Raw genomic sequence first — 22,178 nt, 5'->3', positions numbered from 1 at the left:
GATCATATATGGTTCCAAACGGCATTATATGATCCCGAGATGTATTCCCTAAAATCTCAAGTCTTTTCGACACTGGGTCCCGAAACCTCTAAAATTTCACAAAAAACGTGGATATTAGCCTTCAATTTTAGAATTTTTTAACTTTTTTTCGCCCGAAAATAAAAATTGTCCAAATGTTTACCATAGTCCTTAATACCCGCCGGGAGTCCAATTGGGTGGATGGAACCATCCAATTTGCCTTTAAATGGCTAATTTACTGATTTACAACTTTCATTGATTTCATTAACTCAAGCCTACCACGAACATTTATGAGAACATATAATGATCATATATAGATCCAAACTGTATTATATGACTCTGAGATGTATTCTCTAAAATCTCAAGACTTTTCGAAACCAGGCCCCGAAACCCCCAAAATTTCTCAAAATTCGTGGATATAAACCTTCAATTTTGGAATATTTTGACTTTTTTTCGCCCGAAAATAAAAATTGCCGAAATTTTTACCATGGTTCCTAATATCCTCCGGGAGTCCAATTGGTCGGGTGGAACCATCCAATTTGCCTTTAAACAACCAATTTACCAGTTTACTACTTGCACCGATTTCATTAATTCAAACCAACCACGAACATTTATGACAACATTTAATGATCATATATGGTTCCAAACGACATTATATAACCCCGAGATGTATCCCCTAAAATCTTATTGGTTTTCGACACCAAGCCCCAAAACCTTCGAAATTTCTCAAAAAGCGTGGATATTAGCCTTCAATTTTGGAAATAATTGACTTTTTTCGCCCGGAAATAAAAATTGACAAAATGTTTACCAAGGTCTCTAATACTCTCTCGGACTCCAATTGGGTGGATGGGACCATCCAATTCGTCTTTAAATGGACAATTCACCGGTTTACAACTTGCACCGACTTCATTAAATCAAGCCTACCTCGAACATTTATGACAACATATATGATCATATATGGTTCCAAACGACATTATATGACCCCGAGATGTATCTCTTAAAATTTCAAGACTTTTAGACACCGGGCCCTGAAACCTTCGAAATTTCTCAAAAAGCGTGGATATTAGCCTTTAATTTTGGAATTTTTTTAACTTTTTTCGCCCGGAAATAAAAATTTCCGAAATGTTTACTATGGTCCCTAATACCCTCGGGAGTCCAATTGAGTGGGTGTAACCATCAAATTTGTCTTTAAACGGCCAATTTACCGGTTTACAAATTGCACCGATTTCATTAACTCGGGTCTACCATGAACATTTATGACAACATATAATGATCATATAAAGATCCAAACGGTATTATATGACCCCGAGATGTATTCTCTAAAATCTCAAAGCTTTTCGACACCGGCCCGAAAACCCCCAAAATTTCTCAAAATGCGTGGATATAAACCTTCAATTTTGGAATTTTTTGACTTTTTTTTTTCGCCCGAATTTAAAATTGACGAAATGTTTACCAAGGTCCCTAATATCCTTCGGGAGTCCAATTGGGTGGGTAGAACCACATCCAATTTGCCTTTAAACGACCAATTTACCGGTTTACAACTTGCACCGATTTCATTAACTCAAGCCTACCACGAACATGATCCAAACCCGATAAGAAGTATGACCCGACGTGACCCAACTCAAGCATGACCCAACCCAAACCCGACCCGCATAGGTTCTGGAATTAATCTAAATTGATCCCACCCGAATTAACCCGACCCACTCTTACCCTACCCAAACCCGACCTATTTACCCGAATTGACAGCTCTACGTAATACATGTAATTCTATAGTTCACCATATGTTGTTTACTTAATAGGTATTTGGTGTATTTCATTCTGATGGATTTTTTGGTCATTAGGTGAACTGTGTATGACATTGTAACAAGAAGAGAAGATAAGCATCCTACGGTTCTATGACCGTGCACGAGGATTGAATCAATGCTACATACAATGATACAAAACAAGCAGATGCAGAGTTAGGTGATGGTGATAATGGAGTTGGTGGTTTATAACACTCTGTAAGTTCCCTTAGGACCGCTGCTGTTACCTTCCTGTCATCCAAAACTTGCATTAATTGCCATAATTAATATTGGTTCGTTTAATTAGTTTTCATAAGTTAATGTTATGGTGAACTGGTGATGAGTATTACATGTTCTAGGTGATACAGCTCCTTCTAAACACTTTCATTCAATTTTGTTTTTACTCGTATTCTTCAATAAATTCGCGTTCACACTCCTACTATCATGGAGTGAAATTGCACACAAATTTCGCCATAATTCCTTTAAACTACTACACTTTTACTCTATGTAAGGTACTTGATATTTTTCCTTTGCACTAAATGCCTGATTTAATTTGGAGCTTAGTAATGGATTATGACCCCGGTTGTACGATACCCTGGTGTCAAGTCGCTTAAATATTGACCTGGATGGCCTATGATATTTAAGACCTGTATACGTGAAAAAATTGTGTACTATGCTCTTTTAAAGTCGATTACTTAACTTGATGATAATTTCTAAGTAATATTAATAAGGGCAGCTGAAAAGTATGTAAGAAAATTCAACAAGGTAGATGAATAGATGCCTAATTGCTCACCTATGATCTTTCATCAAATTGTCCTTCTTTCCTACATATTCTGTTCCTAATATTTGGGCAATGTTTTATTTCTTCTTTTAAGAGTCACATTAAATAAAATACTATAGTAGGCATGAAATGTTGATGCCATCAGTAAAGAATCAAAGAAGCACTAACATGACTTATATTCACACCTACATATTGGTCAAAAAAATTTACAATGAAATGTTTAGTCATTAAGTGAACTATGTATAACACTAAAACAAGTGAAGCGTACGAGCATCGTATGATTCAACGACCATGAAAGAGGATTGAATCAGAACTAGAAACAGAACACACTGATGCAGAGTCAGGTGTTTGTGGAAATGGAGTTGATGGTTCACATGACTCTGTGTAAGACTTTTTAGAGAATTTGCTGTTTCTGTCATCCAAAAGTTGCATTACTTGCCTCATGCTAGGCCTCTCTTGAGGATTATTATGGCAACACATCAATCCTAACCTCAAAATGAGCTCCATTTCTTCGGAAATGTAGTTAACCTCCAGCCTAGGATCGATTGTCTTAAGAAGTTCTCCGTTTTCCCAGCACATTAGCACCCAATCCACCAGATTTTCTTCTTCAAGGGAGTGTCGGGATATTGCCCTCCTTCCGCAAACCACCTCAAGTATAAACATTCCAAAACCAAAAACATCGGTACTAGTAGTTGGTTTTCCTGTGATGGTTAGCTCTGGTGCAATGTATCCGATTGTTCCAACCACACGGGTAGTTCTTGGGCCTGTATCATGATCATATAATCTCGAAAGACCAAAGTCACCTAGACGAGCACTCATGCTAGCATCCAAAAGAACATTACTTGCTTTTACATCTCTATGAAGAACAACTTGTTCCCACTCTTCATGCAGGTATAGCAAGGCAGATGCCACACCTTTGATGATTTTGATTCTCTGATGCCAGAATATGTTTGGTTTCTCGTCACTGAAGAGAAACTTGTCAAGGCTTCCATTAGGCATGTAATCATACACTAAAAGAAGCTCACCCTTTCTCCGACAATAACCGAGAAGTTGTACCAAGTTTCTATGCCTTAGCCTTCTCATGCTGGCAATTTCAGCCACAAATTCTCTCAAACCTTGTTTGGAATCATGTGAGACTCTTTTGACTGCTACTTGGGTATTGGAATGAGGCAATGTACCTTTGTAAACCTTTCCGAAACCTCCCGAACCCAGAAGCTCACTCTCTTTAAACCCTTTTGTGGCTATGTATAGATCCCTGTACAAAAATCTGTTTACAGAAAACTCTGACTCCCAGACCTCGTGTAATTCTTCATACTTATTCCTTCTTATGATCACATACACAACTAGGAAAATACTGATGAAACATACTATTAGCACAACTAGAAGAACTACAACATGACTTAATTTCTTTCTTGGATGTTTTAGTTGGGGAAGTGAAGGAAGCTTAGAAGGGTCTAAGCTTTGAGCTAGGCCACTTTGATTCCAACTCCATCCTAGTATGTAGTGTGTATTAGTCGATAATCCAGTAGATGAAGAAAACCCGATATATACTGGATTCACTATAACCTTAGATAGATCAATATGAGTTGACAAGAGAGAATGATTTGGTTTTGGTTCTTCAATAGGAGCCAATTTCACATTCACTAACATCTTCAGAGCATCATAATCTATCCATACTTGTATCGGCTTTCCACTTGTAAGCTGCAAGATCTTATTCTTCCTTTCTTTATCAGAAAAGTACATTGCAGAAGCTGCACTTATTGATTTCAGACCATTAACATCGATTCCAACATGGTTGGCATCAATATCTTCAAAAAGTGCATTCTGAACTGTATCTAATTCCACTGCAAATACATGATTTGCAGGAGAACCATTGTTGGAAGAATTAAAAAGCCCCAAGTATTCAGCTGGAACTGTGTGGCTGAAATCCATAGACGATGAGATGACAAACGCGATCCCATGTCCACTATGTGGTATATCCAATTCTCGGTATATAGCAAACACAAATGAAGTAGAAAAAGAAACATTTGTGTCCAATTTCAGAAGGGTTTTATAGAAAGCATGACCCTTCTGCAGCTTTGTGGTGTTAGTCAGTTGCAATAAGCCATTAGGATGAATATGTGCAAGGCTGTCGAGATGAAGGCCTGCTTCTGTAAAACCATGATAAATAAACTGGTTTTGTTGTTCAGAAAAGGCAGATATTGTGCTAAGTAAGAAAAGAACTATTAGATTCTGTTTTCTGAAAGATATAGACATTAGACATAGAACAGAAGTGAATCATAGGATTGTAGTTTTGTAATTGAAGAACAAATGGGCTATTCTATATGATTAAATAAAAATCACTGATTTACTTTATGATCACAAAAAACTGAGGTAAACATGCTTGCAAAAGTTGCTGCTTGACTGCTTGTGGTTTACTTCAGAAGTCAAAGAATTGTGCCTCCTTAATTTTTGTTTAAAATATTGAGCAGTTGGATCAATTCAACAAGAAATTTTCAACTTCTAGGAAATAACAAGTTTGAAAAGAGTAATAAAACTTGATGTTTATCACGTACAAATCTTAAATGGGTGGATAGAAATCAAGTCAAATTATCACTACTCAAGGAAATGTGATGCATAAGTGATGTAACAATGGTCCTCTAGAGATGGCCAGTGGGACGGGTTAGATTGATCCAACTCGCTCAGCTTAGCTACCGGGCCATGGTGGGACCGGCTCAGACTAGTCTACTGAGTGAGAGGGTTGGCTCCCTCCCTCCCCCCCTCTCTGGCTTCATATGCCGTTAGTTGTCACGTGTCCCTATCCTCCATCCCGGACCACTGACCGTCCCTAATCCTCCCTCTTATTGGATTTAAATGTTCAATTTAGGTAGACTAGAGTGAGTATGATTGACAAACTAATATAACAGCAAATTACGTGTCCAAATTATTAACATCTCAAGATATATCAAAATACTGTCTTAAAATTTTATACAATTTGTACATGATGTTCAAGATTATATGAATAACACAGAAGCTAACATTAAGTTTAATTATGTTTGGTGTATGTCTAGCAGTTTAAAGAAAATCCATCCAAAATTCAAAGTTTTTGACTTTTAAACTACCTAATAAAGTAATGGAAAAATGACTGATAATTATAATATTCTAAAGTGAGCACCAAATCATCAACAATTGACTCTTTCAACAGTTCAGACATGTCTTTGATTAATATTTGATTGTGAAAAGACAGAAGTACAACATGGAAATTTCCTTTGAACATTGTAATCAGGTCTTTGGAAAATATAACAGATTAAAAAAAAGAATAGCATGGAATAATAAGAATTACCTACCCTACTAATTTAATAAATCTTGTGGCAAAAGTATTAATCAAAGGATTATAGGACCCAACAAATTATGCTGATTAGTTCTGCCAAAGAAAGTTAATCAGTAATCTATATTTTCTAAACAGCATTAATTCAGAAAAGGTAAGAAGAAATTCTGATGTTCTTGACTCTAACGCTTTCAGACATCGGTTTCACTGAGACAGATATGATCATTTCACATTCAAACACAAATCGCTTTCAACATATTATTGAAGATTAGACAAACTAAAAACATTATAAGCAAGTTATCAAAGAAAATATTCGAAAATAACTACTGTTCCTGAAGGGCTTTCAGACAGCGATTTTACCAACTTTTTCTCAATGACCAAAGTAAATCAGGCTAACTTGAGACGCTCAAGTAAAATTAGCCTCAGAAAGTCAGAATATTCTATGAAAAATTTGTACTTGGGAGCTTTCATTCAGCAATTTCACATGATAGATATGATAATTAAACGGTGACCTTCATACAACAGTTGTTCATCAGGCCAACTTGAAACATTATAACAAAAAGGCGGCCTGAGAAAATTCCCTGGAAAATTACTTAGAATATCAGAAACTACATTACAAAACCTTGCAGAAGCAGGGTTGGTTATGAGCTTACATACATGAGACCATACAATATGAACTAAATTATCGACCAACATGTAGTATGGATTCACTGCTATATGAAACATTAGCAAAGTTGCCTTCAGAAGATGTAGGATACGAACCCAAAGTTTGATTATTGAATGTAGTGTGAGCAGCTTTAGTATCAAAAGGAACCATCTCAGGCAGAGCATTATCTCCATTCAGAAACTGCATAACTTGCCTCATGTTAGGTCTTCCTTCAGGCTTTGGATAACAGCAAACCATGCCTAGCTTCAAAACTAGTTCCAATTCTTCCACAACGTAATTCCTTCCTAATTTAGGATCACTTGCCTCAACAATCGCCCCTTTCTTCCAGCATTCATACACCCAATCAATCAAATACGTTTCTTCGTTTGGACCTTGAAGGCTAATAGGACTCCTTCCACAGGCAACTTCAAGGATGAACACCCCAAATGAAAACACATCAGTGCTAGTAGTTGCCTTTCCCTTTCTAGTGAGCTCGGGTGCAAGATATCCAACAGTTCCAACGACATGGGTAGTCTGAGGATTGGTACCATGATCATATAACCTTGCTAGTCCAAAGTCACCTAGCCTTGCATTCATGTCAGCATCTAGTAGAATGTTACTAGCCTTAACATCTCGATGCACAATGACTTGCTCCCACTCTTCATGAAGGTATACAAGCGCAGAAGCCACACCACGAATGATCTTGAACCTTGCACTCCATGAAAGACTTGGGTTTTCATCTTCATAAAGATACTTGTCAAGACTGCCATTAGGCATGTAATCATAGACTAAGAGCAACTCTCCTTTCCTTCGACAATACCCTAGGAGTTGTACCAGATTACGGTGCCTTAACCTCCCCATACAAGCAACTTCTGCAACAAATTCTCTCATTCCTTGCCCTGAACCATGTGAAACTCTCTTAACAGCAACTTCAAGTTTCGGTGAACTTAAAATCCCCTTATAAACCTTCCCAAAACCTCCAGCTCCCAACAGCTCCTTATCTTTAAACCCCTTTGTAGCTTTGTAAAGATCCTTAAACGAAAATCTCTGCAGGAGGTATTCTTGCTCCCAATCTTCCATTACTTCCTCGAATTTCTTCCTTCTTATGACATAAAAAACTATCCCAATTGTTACCACTATCACTGATATCACAATCAGCAGGATCATGGAGCCTATACTCAATTTCCTCCCTCGACTTCCATAACGAGGAAGCGTAGGAAGCTTTGATAAATCGAGTCTTTGAGCCTCCTCCCTGCCATGGGCAAAGCTCCACCCAAGTAGATAGTGACGACTAGCCACTGACCCAGTAGATGAAGAGAAACCAACATACATGGTGTCTGTTAGAACTTCAGAAAGATTGACATGTAATGATAACAAAGGCCTACTTGGTTTAGGGACTTCAATAGGAGCCATTGTTACCTGGACTAACATGTTTTTATGATTATAATCAATCCAAACCTGCATTCTTTTCGCGCTTATAAGATTCAGACTCTTAATCACTTTTTCAGCATCAGAATAATAAGCTGCTGAAGCTGATGCATTTGATATCAGACTATTGATATTAATCCCAGCATGGTTACTATCAATATCAGAGAATTCATAATCCTGAATGGTATCTAATTCCACAGCAAATATATGATCTGAAGGCATAAAATCTGATGAAGAATTAAAAAGACCGAAAAACTTGCCTGGAACACCATGGGGAAAGCTCATCGAAGGAGACAGAACAAACACAATTCCATGACCACTTATGGCTTGAATTTCAGGGTACATGGCAAAAACATAATGGGTGGAAAACGAAAGAGACGACGAAGAAGAGAAATTTAGAGGTTGTGGATGAAAAGCATGAGCAGTTAGCTGTTTTGTATAGTTTGTTAGCTGCAACAATCCATTAGATTGGACTGTTGCAGCTCCATCAATATGAAGATTGGCTTGTTGGAAGCCTTGATATATGAACTGCTTTGAATCTTGAGCAAAGATTGTGGGTGTTAATAAGATCCCAAAACAAATCACTATAATATGAAATAAGATTTTGAAAGCCATGAAATAAAGAAGTTAAAACAGAGGATTTTCTGACATTAAACACAGCAAAATGAAGAGTTATAACATTTTTTCACTTCATTAACATAAAAAAAAATATTATATGGTTGGTAGGCTAAAGAGGGGAACCAAGAAAGATGGAGTCAATGAAATTGCCTTTGTAAAAGGGCAGCAAGTCAATCAAGTTAAAAGAAAAATCAAAGGCACTCTCCTATGAAAGTGACTGGTCACCAAAATAATGGAAATAAAGACCAAAGGTAGGATTAAAAAAATTCATAAACCTTGTGTCATTTAGAATAATAAATACTTTTATTCACAAGGCTCGTGTTAAAAAGGACCACTCATTTCGCCTTATTGCCTAGGTCAGGTACTCGACACTATGATATTTGTTTACGGTCCTTTTTTAAGACTTTAACTTCATTTTTGGGGCTAAAATTTGTTTACAATGGATATGTGAATTCTATCTTTGTTTTTCTTTGTTTGGCTCTAACTAGAAATCTAAAGCGGAAGGGGAAAAAGAGAGGGAGGAAGGTAAGAACTAGAGGTGATAAAAAAATCGAGCCGGGCCGGGCCTTAATACAATTTTTCGTACCCAAACCCGTAAAAAAAGTAGCGTCTTTTCGGGTTTTTCGGGTCGGGTTCGGGCTTTTTACTCAAAATGCGTTTTTATGCTTGCCCAAACCCGCCCTATTTTCGGGCCCCTTTGCCATAAGAAATTATTTTCACAGTCCACCCCTTTACAAACCAAATAGGACCAAATAGACGGGGAAAACAAGTTTTCCGACTAGAGACTTTCCTTCCAACCAAACACGGCCTTAGATTTCATAATCACATTTATTATTTAGTAATGACAGTACAACAACATTTAAAGCCTTACCTAAGTCTTGTACGATGTAATAATAATAATAATAAATCTCTGCAATCTAAAAATAACACACAACAAAATTAAAGCTGTATGAACAACATCAAGTTGTTATTATGAAAATGATGGGAATAAGGGATGAAGTTTCTTTCTTGTTTTTTTCATTTTGGGACATAGAAATTAATTTTGCTACTTTTCTACATTCATTATGTTAAATGACTGTATTTGGCATTTCATTTTGGCAAACTTAGCCAGTTTTGGGGAGTGCTTTATTTTGACTAGTAAAATGGCAAACGTTTAGGAAGAGTTCAACGTTTGGATATTGAATATAGATGCACCATTTTGCTGACTAATAATTCAGTATTTACTCTTTTTTCCCTCTCTAGAACCTGTCGTTTCACTTCTTCAGAGGCCATAAACTATTATCACATTCATCATTTCGTGATTATCCCATAGTCTTGCTATGCCAAGATTTTTCTAAATCGTCTAGATCATCATCACTTTAGGCTCACATTTTTTTTCTCGACATCATCGCAACCAAAAGCCCACGTGTGGTCCATCACATAGTATTCACTGTTGCAACTAACACGATCAATAGTTATTAAATATCATTTATATGTATAGTAGCAGATACAAATAATGAGTAAAATTAACAGAGCAAAATTTTAACACAGGACTCAGAATTCAGACTCAGAAACATACAGAGTATATGTAATGGCAAAGTTAATTCATGAATAAAGAAAATAAGACTTATTTAAATATGATTTTCGTAACATACAGGGAGTAAATCCTGCTTCTCACAGGATTTCAGAAGAACATGGTCATTTTTACATATGGTAGCTAATAAATCAACTAATTCAATCATCTAGTTACATTCAGAATACTGCACATTTAGCGGCCATGATGAATGACTGAATTAACAGAAAAAAGGGAGTTAGTTGACACCTGAAATGAGGATGGATATGAACCAGATGTTCCCCAATATTTATCAAGCAGGCCATTACTTTCAAGATCATAATCGGATGGCACATCTGGTAGAACTGCATCCCCGTGAAGAAATTGTACTGCCTGTCTCATGCTTGGCCTTACTTCTGGTTTACAATGTGAGCAATGTAAGCCTAGCTTTAGAACAAGCTCCATTTCTTCACTGACAAAAGATCCTCCCAGCTTAGGATCGCTTGTTTCTAGAATCGCTCCCTTCTTCCAGCAGTCAAAAACCCAATCAACCAAAACAAGGTCTTCCTCAGCAAAATTGAGCAAGCGAAAAGGCTGTACTCCACAAGCCACCTCGAGTAAGAATATCCCAAAGGCAAACACATCCGTGGCAGGAGTTGGCTTGCCTGTTAAACTGATTTCAGGTGCAAGATACCCAACTGTTCCAACGATGTTGGTGCTTCGAGGATTACTACCATGATCATATAGTCTAGCTAGGCCAAAATCACCCAATTTGGCATTCATGTCAGCATCCAACAGAACATTACTGGCTTTCACATCACGATGAAGCACAACTTGTTCCCACTCTTCATGAAGGTATAGCAGGGCAGACGCCACCCCCTTGATAATATTCATTCTTTGAGGCCAAGAAAGGTCAGATTTGGATACATTTTTCTGAAACAGGATCTTGTCAAGGCTTCCATTTGGCATATAATCATAGACCAGAAGAAGCTCCCCTTTTCTTCGGCAGTAGCCTAAAAGCTGGATCAAGTTTCGATGTCTAAGCCTTCTCATGCTAACAATTTCAGACACAAATTCCCTCATTCCTTGCCTTGAATCATGGGATACTCTCTTGATTGCAACTTGGGTTTCTGTTGAAGGCAGTACACCTTTATAAACCTTCCCAAAACCTCCAGAACCAAGAAGTTCAGAGTCTTTGAACCCTTTAGTTGCTACATAGAGATCTTTGAAAGAGAATCTATGGGAGGCATATTCCTGTTCCCATGGTTCCTTAACCTCTTCAAACATTTTCCTCCGTATAGCACATACAACTGCTAAAATAATGACCAACAATAACACAAACACAACGAGAAGTACTATAAAAACAGTTTCCAGCCTTCTCTTTTGAGTTCTGATCTTGGGAAGTGAAGGCAGCTCGGAGAAATTAAAACCTGGGGCTTGCCCGATTTCACTCCAACTCCAACCTAATAAGTAATGCTCATTTGCAGTAAGACCAGTAGCCGCAGAGAACCCAACATACATAGAATCAAGAAATACTGCAGAAAGATTCAGGTGAGTAGATAACAGAGGTCTGACTGGTTTTGGATGACGAAGTGGAGCCATTGTTACATTCATTAGCCTCTCACTTCCATCATAATCTATCCAAACTTGCATAGCTTCACGACTAGTAAGTTGAAGGCTCCTGTTCGTCCGCCCTTCTGCATCATAATATGCAGCTGAAGCAGAATCATTAGACATTAGTCCATTAATATCAATCCCAACATGGTTGCCATCAATATCCCCAAAAACAGCATTTTGAATAGTATCTAACTCTACAGCAAAGACATGATTAGAAGCAAGGCCATTGTTTGAAACATTGAAAAGTCCTAGAAACTCAGCTGGAACAGCGCGTGCAAAGTTCATGGATGAGGAGATGACAAAAGCAAGTCCATGACCACCATGAGCTTCCACATCAGGATACATGGAAAACACAAAACTCGTGGAGAAGGATCGAGTTGCATTGAGTTTGAAAGGCTTTGGGTAGAAAACATGACCACTAAGCTGCTTTGAAGTGTTGGTAAGGACAAGAAGACCATTTGGTTGGATGTTTGCAAGCCCATCAAGAAGGAGGTTGGCTCCTCGGAACCCATTGTAGATAAACTGGGTTTCATCTTGAGCTACGACCACCACAGAAAGAAAGAAAATCAGGACTGACTGCAGTAAATGAGCTTCTGCCATGAAACACAGAAGCATAGTAAAGAGTTTCAGGGATTCTTTGGTCAGACTCAGAAAGTCAGAACTAAATAAAAGAGAATCAAGAAATATTTTTATCCTATAAGAAAATCACTAACATCTTTTTTAACAACTTTAAGGCTCATAGGATACCTTTTATATTCATCCCTTATTTTTTTAAGGCCATCCCCATCAATTTCAGTGTGAAACCCTGTTACAAAAGCTTGAAAAAGTCCAGATGGCAGATTGGGATGGAATGACATATAAAAAAAAAATGTCAAAAGTAAAACAATTTAGACATACAAAGGTCTAGCCGCCACCATAATTAAACTAATCTATCAACAAATAAGATAGCAAATCACAAACTTTTGTGCATTATTGCTATCCAGTTGAATTAATTGCTTTTTTTTTTCCTTTTCTTTTTCTTACTTTTACCATATTTTAAATGTATGGACTATGGAGGACCCTAACTTAACGTCTGCGTACCATCACAGTTTCTTTATTCAGCCTTTGTGAACATAACTACAAGTGGGAAGAGTAAGAGAAATTCATCCTTATACGCAGCTACAATTAGGGGGATTTGACCTTATAACCTTAAGATTATAAAGTAAATTTTCAAAACACCAAACTTTGTTTAGTTTTTTGACCAATAAATAGACCCTACCAAGTTAATTTACAGAAACCTTGGAGTACCAATCATACATAACTGCTCCATTAAATGAAAAGTCCAAAATTGGGTATAAAATGTCAAAATAAGACAAGGGAACATATATCCATATATGACATATATATACGTAGTTTCCAAATTTTTTTCAATATGTCGGGTAAAATTTAAACAAATGGTACTACTAGTTTATCATAAGCTGGTTTGAACATTAGTAGACTTTTTGGAGTAAGATGTTCTTTCAGCTAACATCGCTTTATATATAACTAAAATTGTTTGCCAAAATAATTTTTTAAAAATTCAGAAAATTGCAACCATTATTCAAGAAAGTTAACTAACAACTTTATGCAATATTAATTTCCCATAAATTTGAATTCTCAACAGTCAACATAAACCTCCTTTGAAACATGTAAAGTGTAAACATAACATGGCAGAAAGCAGCACTTTTCAGAGAATAGGGATATGAAAAAGAATGGATGAAACATTGGCTTGACCTATATATAAATATGTAAGGTTATGTGGATAAAAGTATAAAACTTAAGGCGATGCAGCTGATGCTTCAGTAGTATATATGGGAAATGGCATGCTATGGTCGATCATTCTCTATTCTAATTTGGTATCATTGTTACAGAAATCAGTAATTTTGTATCCATGGTCAAGACATGAGTCATAGATCATCACACCTGAACTGCTATGCTGCAAAGCTAGCGATATTGCTCTTCTTTAGATTTCTACCACGCCTTACTAAATTTCAATGTATCATTGTAAATTAATGTTGGAATGTTTAGCTGCAGTCATGCAGATTTGAAGTCTCCAACATTATTGTTCATTGGCACCACGAACATTGAAATGAGCTGTGCCTTACTATTAAGGGTCGAATAAAAGAGGAAGTTAGTTCTAGGTGAGATCATCTTACATTAATTTATAGTGATACATTACCTGGATGAAAACAGCCTATCTGATACTGCAGGGTTACAGGTGATACATATCCGACTCCCCTACCCTGCCCTAAGTGGAGACTCGTTCTAAGCACCAATGTAATACAATGGTAAATGTGTGACTACAAGGTTTTTTTTTTCCTGCATTATATGTATCATGATAAACTTGAAATGTAAAGATAAGATCTAATATGTAGCGAGCCACAAAAAGCATATCTCTATTTAGTATGTTGGTTGCAGATTCAAATCACAAAAGACAGGGTTTGACACGTTGACATAACCAGGAGAACCACTTGAAAATACTTAAAATTATGTGAGATTCATACCTGAATACTAGAGTGTTCAGACATGTTTGCATCTTAATGTTTTACCTAACTATCACAGCACCTGATCATTATTATTCTTAAATTTTCTTCAGAGTCCTTCATATCGTTATTATCATCTAAATCATTCAAATGTAACGATCCAGTCAAACAAAAGAAGAATACTTACTGAATTTTAAGAACAAAGCTCCACTTAACTCACAGCACTTGTCATACAAAACTACCTGAAAGGCAGGGAATCAGAAAAACCAAGCAAAATATAGTCATTATTACCTTCTTAAGACAGCAGAAAGCCAACCATGTAAGTAAATGTCAGCAATAATACAGATTATAACCCATGAATTCTAGTAATAGCTCGATACATATAACATAACCTACTCATTGAAAGAAAATGTTCTCCATAGGAACTCTTTCCATGTACTCTGTTTTAAGGTAACTGAATAACTGGAGTTTCTTTTTGTATGATAACTTTCTCAAAAGTTAATGGAGTTAGCTTCGATATATTTGAGAATTCTGATTAGAGAGATGTGAGAATTTTCCAACTCATATTCATCACGACTGTCCAATTCCTTAGTTTGCTAGAGCTAACAACAAAATATGTCCCTCAGATAACCAAGAATTATCAACTTTTCAGAGCATTAAAGTGGGCAGATGATGAAATAAACTGCATGGCTCATGAAAATGACAAAACTTTAGGAATGATCACGGTGATTTTAAAACCATCAGAGAGCACAATTTATTTCAGCATTGAAGAAAAGACAACTGGTATAATAGTAATTGGAACAGTCAGACTAATTCATGGTATGAGCCAGAAAACCTCAAAAGCAGTCTAGCACATAAATTAATGTATGCAAATAACAGTAACCAGAATTCTTTAGTATATATATGTTCATAACAAATAAAAGCAAGTTAGCAATGAAAAACAAAACAGAAAACTCTTACTTCAGATCCAAATTCTTACATTTTATAGGCCAAAGACATTTTACTGTGTCTATGTGGATTTCTGCAAGACACAAAATGCAAAACCTCTTTCAATAAGATTGTAAAATAGTAAATACAAAAACTCATCGACCATTATGTACGGCTGAATTATCGCTTGATACTGTGGCCTGAGATACACCGAATGACATGGATGATGGAACTGACATAGATATACTCCAACTTCCACCAAAGAAACTGTTGCTTTCATGGTCATAATCAGAAGGAATATCCGGCAGGTTTGCATCTCCGTTAAGGAATTGAACCGCTTGTCTCATGCTAGGCCTTCCTTCTGGCTTAGGATGAGAACACAGCAGGCCTAATTTCAAAACAAGTTCCATTTCTTCAGCCTGGTAATTTCCTTCCAGCATGGGATCACTTGTCTCAAGAATTTCTCCCTTCTTCCAGCAGTCATATACCCAATCAACCAATACATAGTCCTCTGTAGAAAACTCCTGCAGGCTGCTTGGCCGCCTTCCACAGGCCACCTCAAGTAAGAATATTCCATAAGCAAATACATCAGTGGCAGTAGTAGGTTTGCCTGTTATACTCAGCTCAGGAGCAAGATATCCTATTGTTCCAACTACACGAGTACTCCGAGTAGCGCTTTCATGGTCATATAACCTGGCTAACCCAAAATCACCAAGCCGCGCATTCATATCAGCATCCAACAGAACATTACTTGCCTTCACATCACGATGAAGAACGACTTGTTCCCACTCCTCATGAAGATATAGAAGGGCAGATGCCACCCCCTTTGCAATGTTGAATCTCTGAGACCAAGAAAGATCAGAGTTCTTATTCTTGAAGAGAAACTTGTCAAGGCTTCCATTCGGCATGTAATCATACATCAGAAGGAGCTCTCCTTTTCTACGGCAATAACCTAGGAGCTGAACCAAGTTTCGATGTCTTAGCCTTCTCATGGTTACAATTTCGGCTACAAATTCTCTCATACCCTGCCTAGAATCATGCGAAATTTTTTTCACTGCAACTGGAGTGTGTTTAGATGGAATCACACCTTTATAAACTTTGCCAAAACCTCCAAAACCAAGAAGCTCAGAATCTTTGAAACCCTTAGTTGCTATATAGATATCTTTATAAGAGAATCTATGAGAAATATACTCCTGTTCCCATGGCTCCTTCAGCTCTTTAAACTTCTTCCTCCATACAGCAAGAGCAACTCCAGCAATCATTCCCAACAACAGTAATAAAACAACAATCAATACTATGAAAAGGAATTTTGGTTTATTTTTGTGGCTTCTAATATTGGGAAATGGAGGAAGCTTAAAAAGGTCAAGATCCTGGGCTTGACCAATCTGACTCCAGCTCCAACCTGATATGTAATGCTCAGTTCCAGTAAGACCGGTAGCTGATGAGAAACCGACATACATATAATCAAGAAGTACTGATGAAAGATTAACATGTGTAGACAAGAGATTTTTTTGGGGTTTTGGATGTTTAAGTGGAGCTAATGTCACATTCATAAGCATCTTCTCTCCATCATAATCAATCCAAATCTTCATAGGTGTTCCACGAAGGCTCACGTTCTTCATTTCTTCATCAGAATAGTACGCCGCTGAAGCAGAATCAATAGACTTTAGGCCATTAACATCAATGCCAACATGGTTGCCATCAATATCTTCAAACATGGGATTTTGAACAATGTCTAGTTCTACAGCAAATATATGATTAGAAATATTGCCATTATTAGAAGCATTGAAAAGCCCTATATATTCTTGAGGAATAGCATACTCAAAGTTGATTGATGAGGAGATAACAAAGGCAATTCCATGGCCACCATGACCAGGCACATCAACATCGATGGCAAATGCAAAAGTTGTGGAAAATGAACGATTTTTGTTGAACTTCAGGGGTTTTGGGTAGAAAACATGAGCACTACTCAGCAATGTAGTGTTGGTCATCTGTAGAAGACCATTAGGGTGGATGTTTGCTAGCCCATCAAGATGAAGTTTGGCTCCTCGGAAGCCATTGTACAAGAACTGTTTTTCATCTTGAGCAAAGATAAGTTGAACCAAAAAAATAATCCCTAATATTAAGTGAAGGTGTGAGCAAGTTTCAGCCATGAAACATAAGAGGGCAATGAGTTTCACGGGTCATCACATCAAAATTACAACGAAAATCTGATCTTATACTAAAGATCATACCACTCAATAGTCAATAGTGTAGATTAATTTGCACAATATGTGGAATAGTCAATAGTGTAGATTAATTTGCACAATATGTGGAATACACAGAGTTATACTGTCTCTTTCATTGACTCGGAGAAGACCTTGCCTAATCATTCTCTATGGGAAAAAAAAACATGATATGCAACTTGTACAGCGATAGTGAATGATTGTGATTGATACTCCATCCGTCCCATAATTAGATGTCTACTTCTCTTTATTATGTGAGTAATAAATGCTAGAAATAGACATATAATAAAGGGATGGAGAGACTACTATTGTTCTAAGATGTGCATTCATGAATTATGCGGAAATTTAGCATAACTTTGGTCGATAAAAAACAAACCACATTATTATCATACAGGTAAAATTGACATTTCAAACCAGTTCAATTGTCAAACTAGTTTCATTTTCTAGATATTTAAGATGTGCTCAAAATCATACTGTATGAATCAAACATAACACTTTCCACCTATACGACATCAATTTAATAAGCTTTTTCTACAACTATAAAATAAAGGAAATTATTATTAACTTTTTACAACATCAATTTAATAGGCTATGTATAACATTTTCCATTATTATTATACTAAAATAAAGAAAATGGTGCAATCACAATTAAATACCTGACTTTATAATGGTCAAAATTAAACGCTGCAACAAGTCTGAAATTTCCTCGGAGAAGAAAAAAAGGAGTGCTTCCAGAATTCATTTCCAGAAATATCTGAAATACACGAAACAAACAATCATACACCGTATTACAGTTTTTTCTTTTTTGTAATTCAAATAATTGTACAAGTAATTATGATTAGAAGAGCAATAATTTAACCGAGATACACGCGGGAATTAGTAAATTACTGATGAAGATGTATAAAATTGCACACAGATTAAGGTTTTGCGAGTTGATTGGTCTGACATTTCTTGATTTTTTTTTTTTTTTTTTTTTGGTGTTAATTAGGGGTTTGCTTGGCATTCAATCGGCTAAATTACGTGAAACAAATGCTTGTGTTGTTTCAAAAAAAAAAATGCTTATGTTGGGATAAATGATACTCGTGTTTTTTTTTTTTTTTTGGTAAACGATTCTGATCTTATAAAATGTCCAGGCATGAACCTCTCAACTTGTAATTTTGTGCACTTTTTTAGTTTGCTTGCATACCACCTTCTTGGCTTTCTTCCTCAACTACAGAACATAAGAGCAAATGGAGCATTTATGAGCCAAATATCACACGGTGGAAGTACGAGTATTAAAAATCAACAAGTTGCATGTATTAAAAATCAGCATTTATCAGCTGCATTGATTACTCTTGGGAAAAATAGCTCAACAAATCACTTGAAAATACTGTACGAGTACTTAAAACTATGTGAGATTAATACCTGAATACTAGAGTGTTCAAATGTTTGCATCTAACTGTCCTGATCATTATTCTTCTAAAATACAATTCAAATGTAACTATACAGTCAAAATTAAAGAAGAAAACTTACTGAATTTGAAAAACAAAGCTCCACTTAACTCACAGCACTTGTCGTTCAAGATTACCTGAAAGGCAGGGAATCAGTACAACCTAGCAAATTATAGTCAATATTACCTTCTTAAGAGGGCAATAAACCAAACATGCAAGCAAATGTCACCAATAATACAGATTATAACCCTTGTATTCTAGTAATAGGCCGATAGATAAAACATCACCTACTTATATTATAGAAAGAAAGCATTCTCCATCTGAACTCTTTTTATGTACTTGATTCAAGAAGTTAAATGAAATGTAGTCTCTGTTGTGTGATTGGTTTGTAACTGAAAAGATTGGAGTTTGTTTTTGTACGAGTTATCCTTGATATATTTGAGAATTCTGAGTAAAGAGATGTGAGAATTTTCCAGCTCATATACATCAAGACTGTCCAATTCCCAAGTTTGCTAAAGTTAAGAGCAGAATATGTCCCTCAGGTAACCAAGAAATAATCACAGTGATTTTAAAACCATCAGGAAGCTCAAATTTTTTCAGCATTGAAGAACAGACAACTGGTATAATAGTAACAGACTAACAGGAACAGTCAGATTTATTCATAGTATAAGCCAGAAAACCTCAAACGCAGTCTAGCACATAATTTTCTCTATGCAAATAACAGTAACCAGAATTCTTTTAGTAAATGTTCATAGCAAATAAAAGCAAGTTAGCAAACAAAAAGAAAACCAGAAAACTCTTTACTTCAGATCCAAATTCTTACATTATATATATAGGCCAAAGACATTTTACCGTATGATTATGTGGATTTTTCTGCAAGACACAAAATGCAAAACCTCTTTAAATATGATTGTAAAATAGTAACAAAAACTCATCGACCATAATGTACAGCTGAATTATCGCTTGATACTGTGGCCTGAGATACACCGAATGACATGGATGATGGAACTGACATAGATATACTCCAACTTCCACCAAAGAAACTGTTGCTTTCATGGTCATAATCAGAAGGAATATCCGGCAGGTTTGCATCTCCGTTAAGGAATTGAACCACTTGTCTCATGCTAGGCCTTCCTTCTGGCTTAGGATGAGAACACAGCAGGCCTAATTTCAAAACAAGTTCCATTTCTTCAGCCTGGTAATTTCCTTCCAGCATGGGATCACTTGTCTCAAGAATTTCTCCCTTCTTCCAGCAGTCATATACCCAATCAACCAATACATAGTCCTCTGTAGAAAACTCCTGCAGGCTGCTTGGCCGCCTTCCACAGGCCACCTCAAGTAAGAATATTCCATAAGCAAATACATCAGTGGCAGTAGTAGGTTTGCCTGTTATACTCAGCTCAGGAGCAAGATATCCTATTGTTCCAACTACACGAGTACTCCGAGGAGCGCTTTCATGGTCATATAACCTGGCTAACCCAAAATCACCAAGCCGCGCATTCATGTCAGCATCCAACAAAACATTACTTGCCTTCACATCACGATGAAGAACGACTTGTTCCCACTCCTCATGAAGATATAGAAGGGCAGATGCCACCCCCTTTGCAATGTTGAATCTCTGAGACCAAGAAAGATCAGAGTTCTTATTCTTGAAGAGAAACTTGTCAAGGCTTCCATTCGGCATGTAATCATACATCAGAAGGAGCTCTCCTTTTCTACGGCAATAACCTAGGAGCTGAACCAAGTTTCGATGTCTTAGCCTTCTCATGGTTACAATTTCGGCTACAAATTCTCTCATACCCTGCCTAGAATCATGCGAAATTTTTTTCACTGCAACTGGAGTGTGTTTAGATGGAATCACACCTTTATAAACTTTGCCAAAACCTCCAAAACCAAGAAGCTCAGAATCTTTGAAACCCTTAGTTGCTATATAGATATCTTTATAAGAGAATCTATGAGAAATATACTCCTGTTCCCATGGCTCCTTCAGCTCTTTAAACTTCTTCCTCCATACAGCAAGAGCAACTCCAGCAATCATTCCCAACAACAGTAATAAAACAACAATCAATACTATGAAAAGGAATTTTGGTTTATTTTTGTGGCTTCTAATATTGGGAAATGGAGGAAGCTTAAAAAGGTCAAGATCCTGGGCTTGACCAATCTGACTCCAGCTCCAACCTGATATGTAATGCTCAGTTCCAGTAAGACCGGTAGCTGATGAGAAACCGACATACATATAATCAAGAAGTACTGATGAAAGATTAACATGTGTAGACAAGAGATTTTTTTGGGGTTTTGGATGTTTAAGTGGAGCTAATGTCACATTCATAAGCATCTTCTCTCCATCATAATCAATCCAAATCTTCATAGGTGTTCCACCTGATAGCTCAAGGCTGATGTTTTTCTTATCTTCATCAGAATAGTACGCCACTGAAGCAGAACTAACAGACTTTAGGCCATTCACATCTATGCCAACATGGTTGCCATCAATATCTCCAAAAACAGCATTTTGAACCGTGTCTAATTCTACAGCAAATACATGATTAGACTTATTTCCATTATTGGAGGTGTTAAAAATACCTAGATACTCAGCAGGAACAGCATGCGTAAAGTTAATGGATGCAGAGATAACAAAGGCAATTCCATGGCCTCCATGACCAGGCACATCAGTATTGATGGCAAAAGTGAAAGTTGTAGAAAATGAACGGCTTTTGTTGAAATTCAAGGGCTGTGGGTAGAAAACATGACCACTACCCTGCAAAGAAGAGTTGGTCATCTGTAAAAGGCCATTAGGGTGGATTTTTGCTTGCCCATCAAGATGAAGGTTGGCTTCTTGGAAGCCATTGTACATGAATTGTTTTTCATCTTGTGCAAAGGCAAGTACTACAAAAAAGAGGAGCACCAGTTTATGGTGTAGATGTGAGCAAGTTTTAGCCATGAAACATCAGAACTTCAATGAAAATATTATCTTATACTTGTGTAAACTAAAGACCACTCAAAACTTAAAGGAGGAAATGGAATAGAACGTGTTATTTTCACTTTCAGAGATTTTTTGACTCATGAGAGACCTCTTGTATGTATCTAGAAGTCCTTGCATATTGCGTGCCTCCTCGGCTAAACTTGTATTGTTTGTATGCATTGCTGATTATTTAAGGTATGTTTAATGTAAAATCATCTACTAGTATGTGAAATGAAGAGCCTTGTTAATTGTTCTTTGGTCAATTTGTCAAATGTATGTGGTCTCCATTAGAGAATGGGCGGCTGGAAAAAGAGTTCAAGGACAGTGACAACTACAATAATCCTTGTGCATTGCCTTCATGTCCTACATCAATTCCCACATGTGCGTGCAACATAAGTAGAAAAAGGTC

General features: G+C 36.8%; 4 protein-coding genes across 9 annotated transcripts; all 4 read right to left on the bottom strand.

The window, feature by feature from the left end:
- Nucleotides 1-2,653: 2,653 nt before the first annotated feature.
- LOC110683347 (L-type lectin-domain containing receptor kinase IV.2-like) lies at nt 2,654-5,071 on the bottom strand. The gene has a single exon (XM_021859699.1). It carries the CDS (start codon nt 4,834-4,836, stop codon nt 2,863-2,865), a length of 1,974 nt encoding a protein of 657 aa, XP_021715391.1. The 5' UTR covers nt 4,837-5,071; the 3' UTR covers nt 2,654-2,862.
- Nucleotides 5,072-6,352: 1,281 nt separating this feature from the next.
- On the bottom strand, nt 6,353-8,812 carry LOC110683346 (L-type lectin-domain containing receptor kinase IV.2-like). Its single transcript, XM_021859698.1, has one exon. The coding sequence runs from the start codon at nt 8,574-8,576 to the stop codon at nt 6,570-6,572; it is 2,007 nt and encodes a 668-aa protein (XP_021715390.1). The 5' UTR covers nt 8,577-8,812; the 3' UTR covers nt 6,353-6,569.
- A 1,357-nt stretch (nt 8,813-10,169) lies between these two features.
- LOC110683345 (L-type lectin-domain containing receptor kinase IV.1-like) lies at nt 10,170-14,389 on the bottom strand. Its single transcript, XM_021859697.1, has one exon. It carries the CDS (start codon nt 12,340-12,342, stop codon nt 10,327-10,329), a length of 2,016 nt encoding a protein of 671 aa, XP_021715389.1. The 5' UTR covers nt 12,343-14,389; the 3' UTR covers nt 10,170-10,326.
- LOC110683344 (L-type lectin-domain containing receptor kinase IV.1-like) lies at nt 12,184-21,986 on the bottom strand. Of its 6 annotated transcripts, none has more exons than XM_021859694.1 (5): nt 21,173-21,986; nt 15,367-16,741; nt 15,208-15,249; nt 14,416-14,470; nt 12,184-12,266 (listed from the first exon to the last, which is right to left on the bottom strand). In XM_021859694.1, exons 1-4 carry the CDS (start codon nt 21,746-21,748, stop codon nt 14,457-14,459), a joined length of 2,007 nt encoding a protein of 668 aa, XP_021715386.1. In that variant the 5' UTR covers nt 21,749-21,986; the 3' UTR covers nt 12,184-12,266; nt 14,416-14,456. The 6 variants fall into 6 exon arrangements, 4 of the variants coding, with proteins under 4 accessions (XP_021715386.1, XP_021715387.1, XP_021715388.1 ...); XM_021859695.1 differs by lacking the exons at nt 12,184-12,266; nt 14,416-14,470; nt 21,173-21,986 and adding exons at nt 18,037-18,134; nt 18,893-18,947; nt 19,634-19,746 and having other exon boundaries at nt 15,094-15,249; nt 15,367-16,800; XM_021859696.1 differs by lacking the exons at nt 12,184-12,266; nt 14,416-14,470; nt 21,173-21,986 and adding exons at nt 18,037-18,134; nt 18,522-18,855 and having other exon boundaries at nt 15,094-15,249; nt 15,367-16,800.
- Between the last annotated feature and the right edge of the window lie 192 nt (nt 21,987-22,178).

The sequence above is a fragment of the Chenopodium quinoa genome, unplaced genomic scaffold, assembly GCF_001683475.1.
Source record: "Chenopodium quinoa cultivar QQ74 unplaced genomic scaffold, ASM168347v1, whole genome shotgun sequence".
Classification (NCBI taxonomy): Eukaryota; Viridiplantae; Streptophyta; class Magnoliopsida; order Caryophyllales; family Amaranthaceae; genus Chenopodium; species Chenopodium quinoa.
Note: the sequence above shows the minus strand (reverse complement) of the source record. Positions and strands in the feature narration are given on the sequence as shown.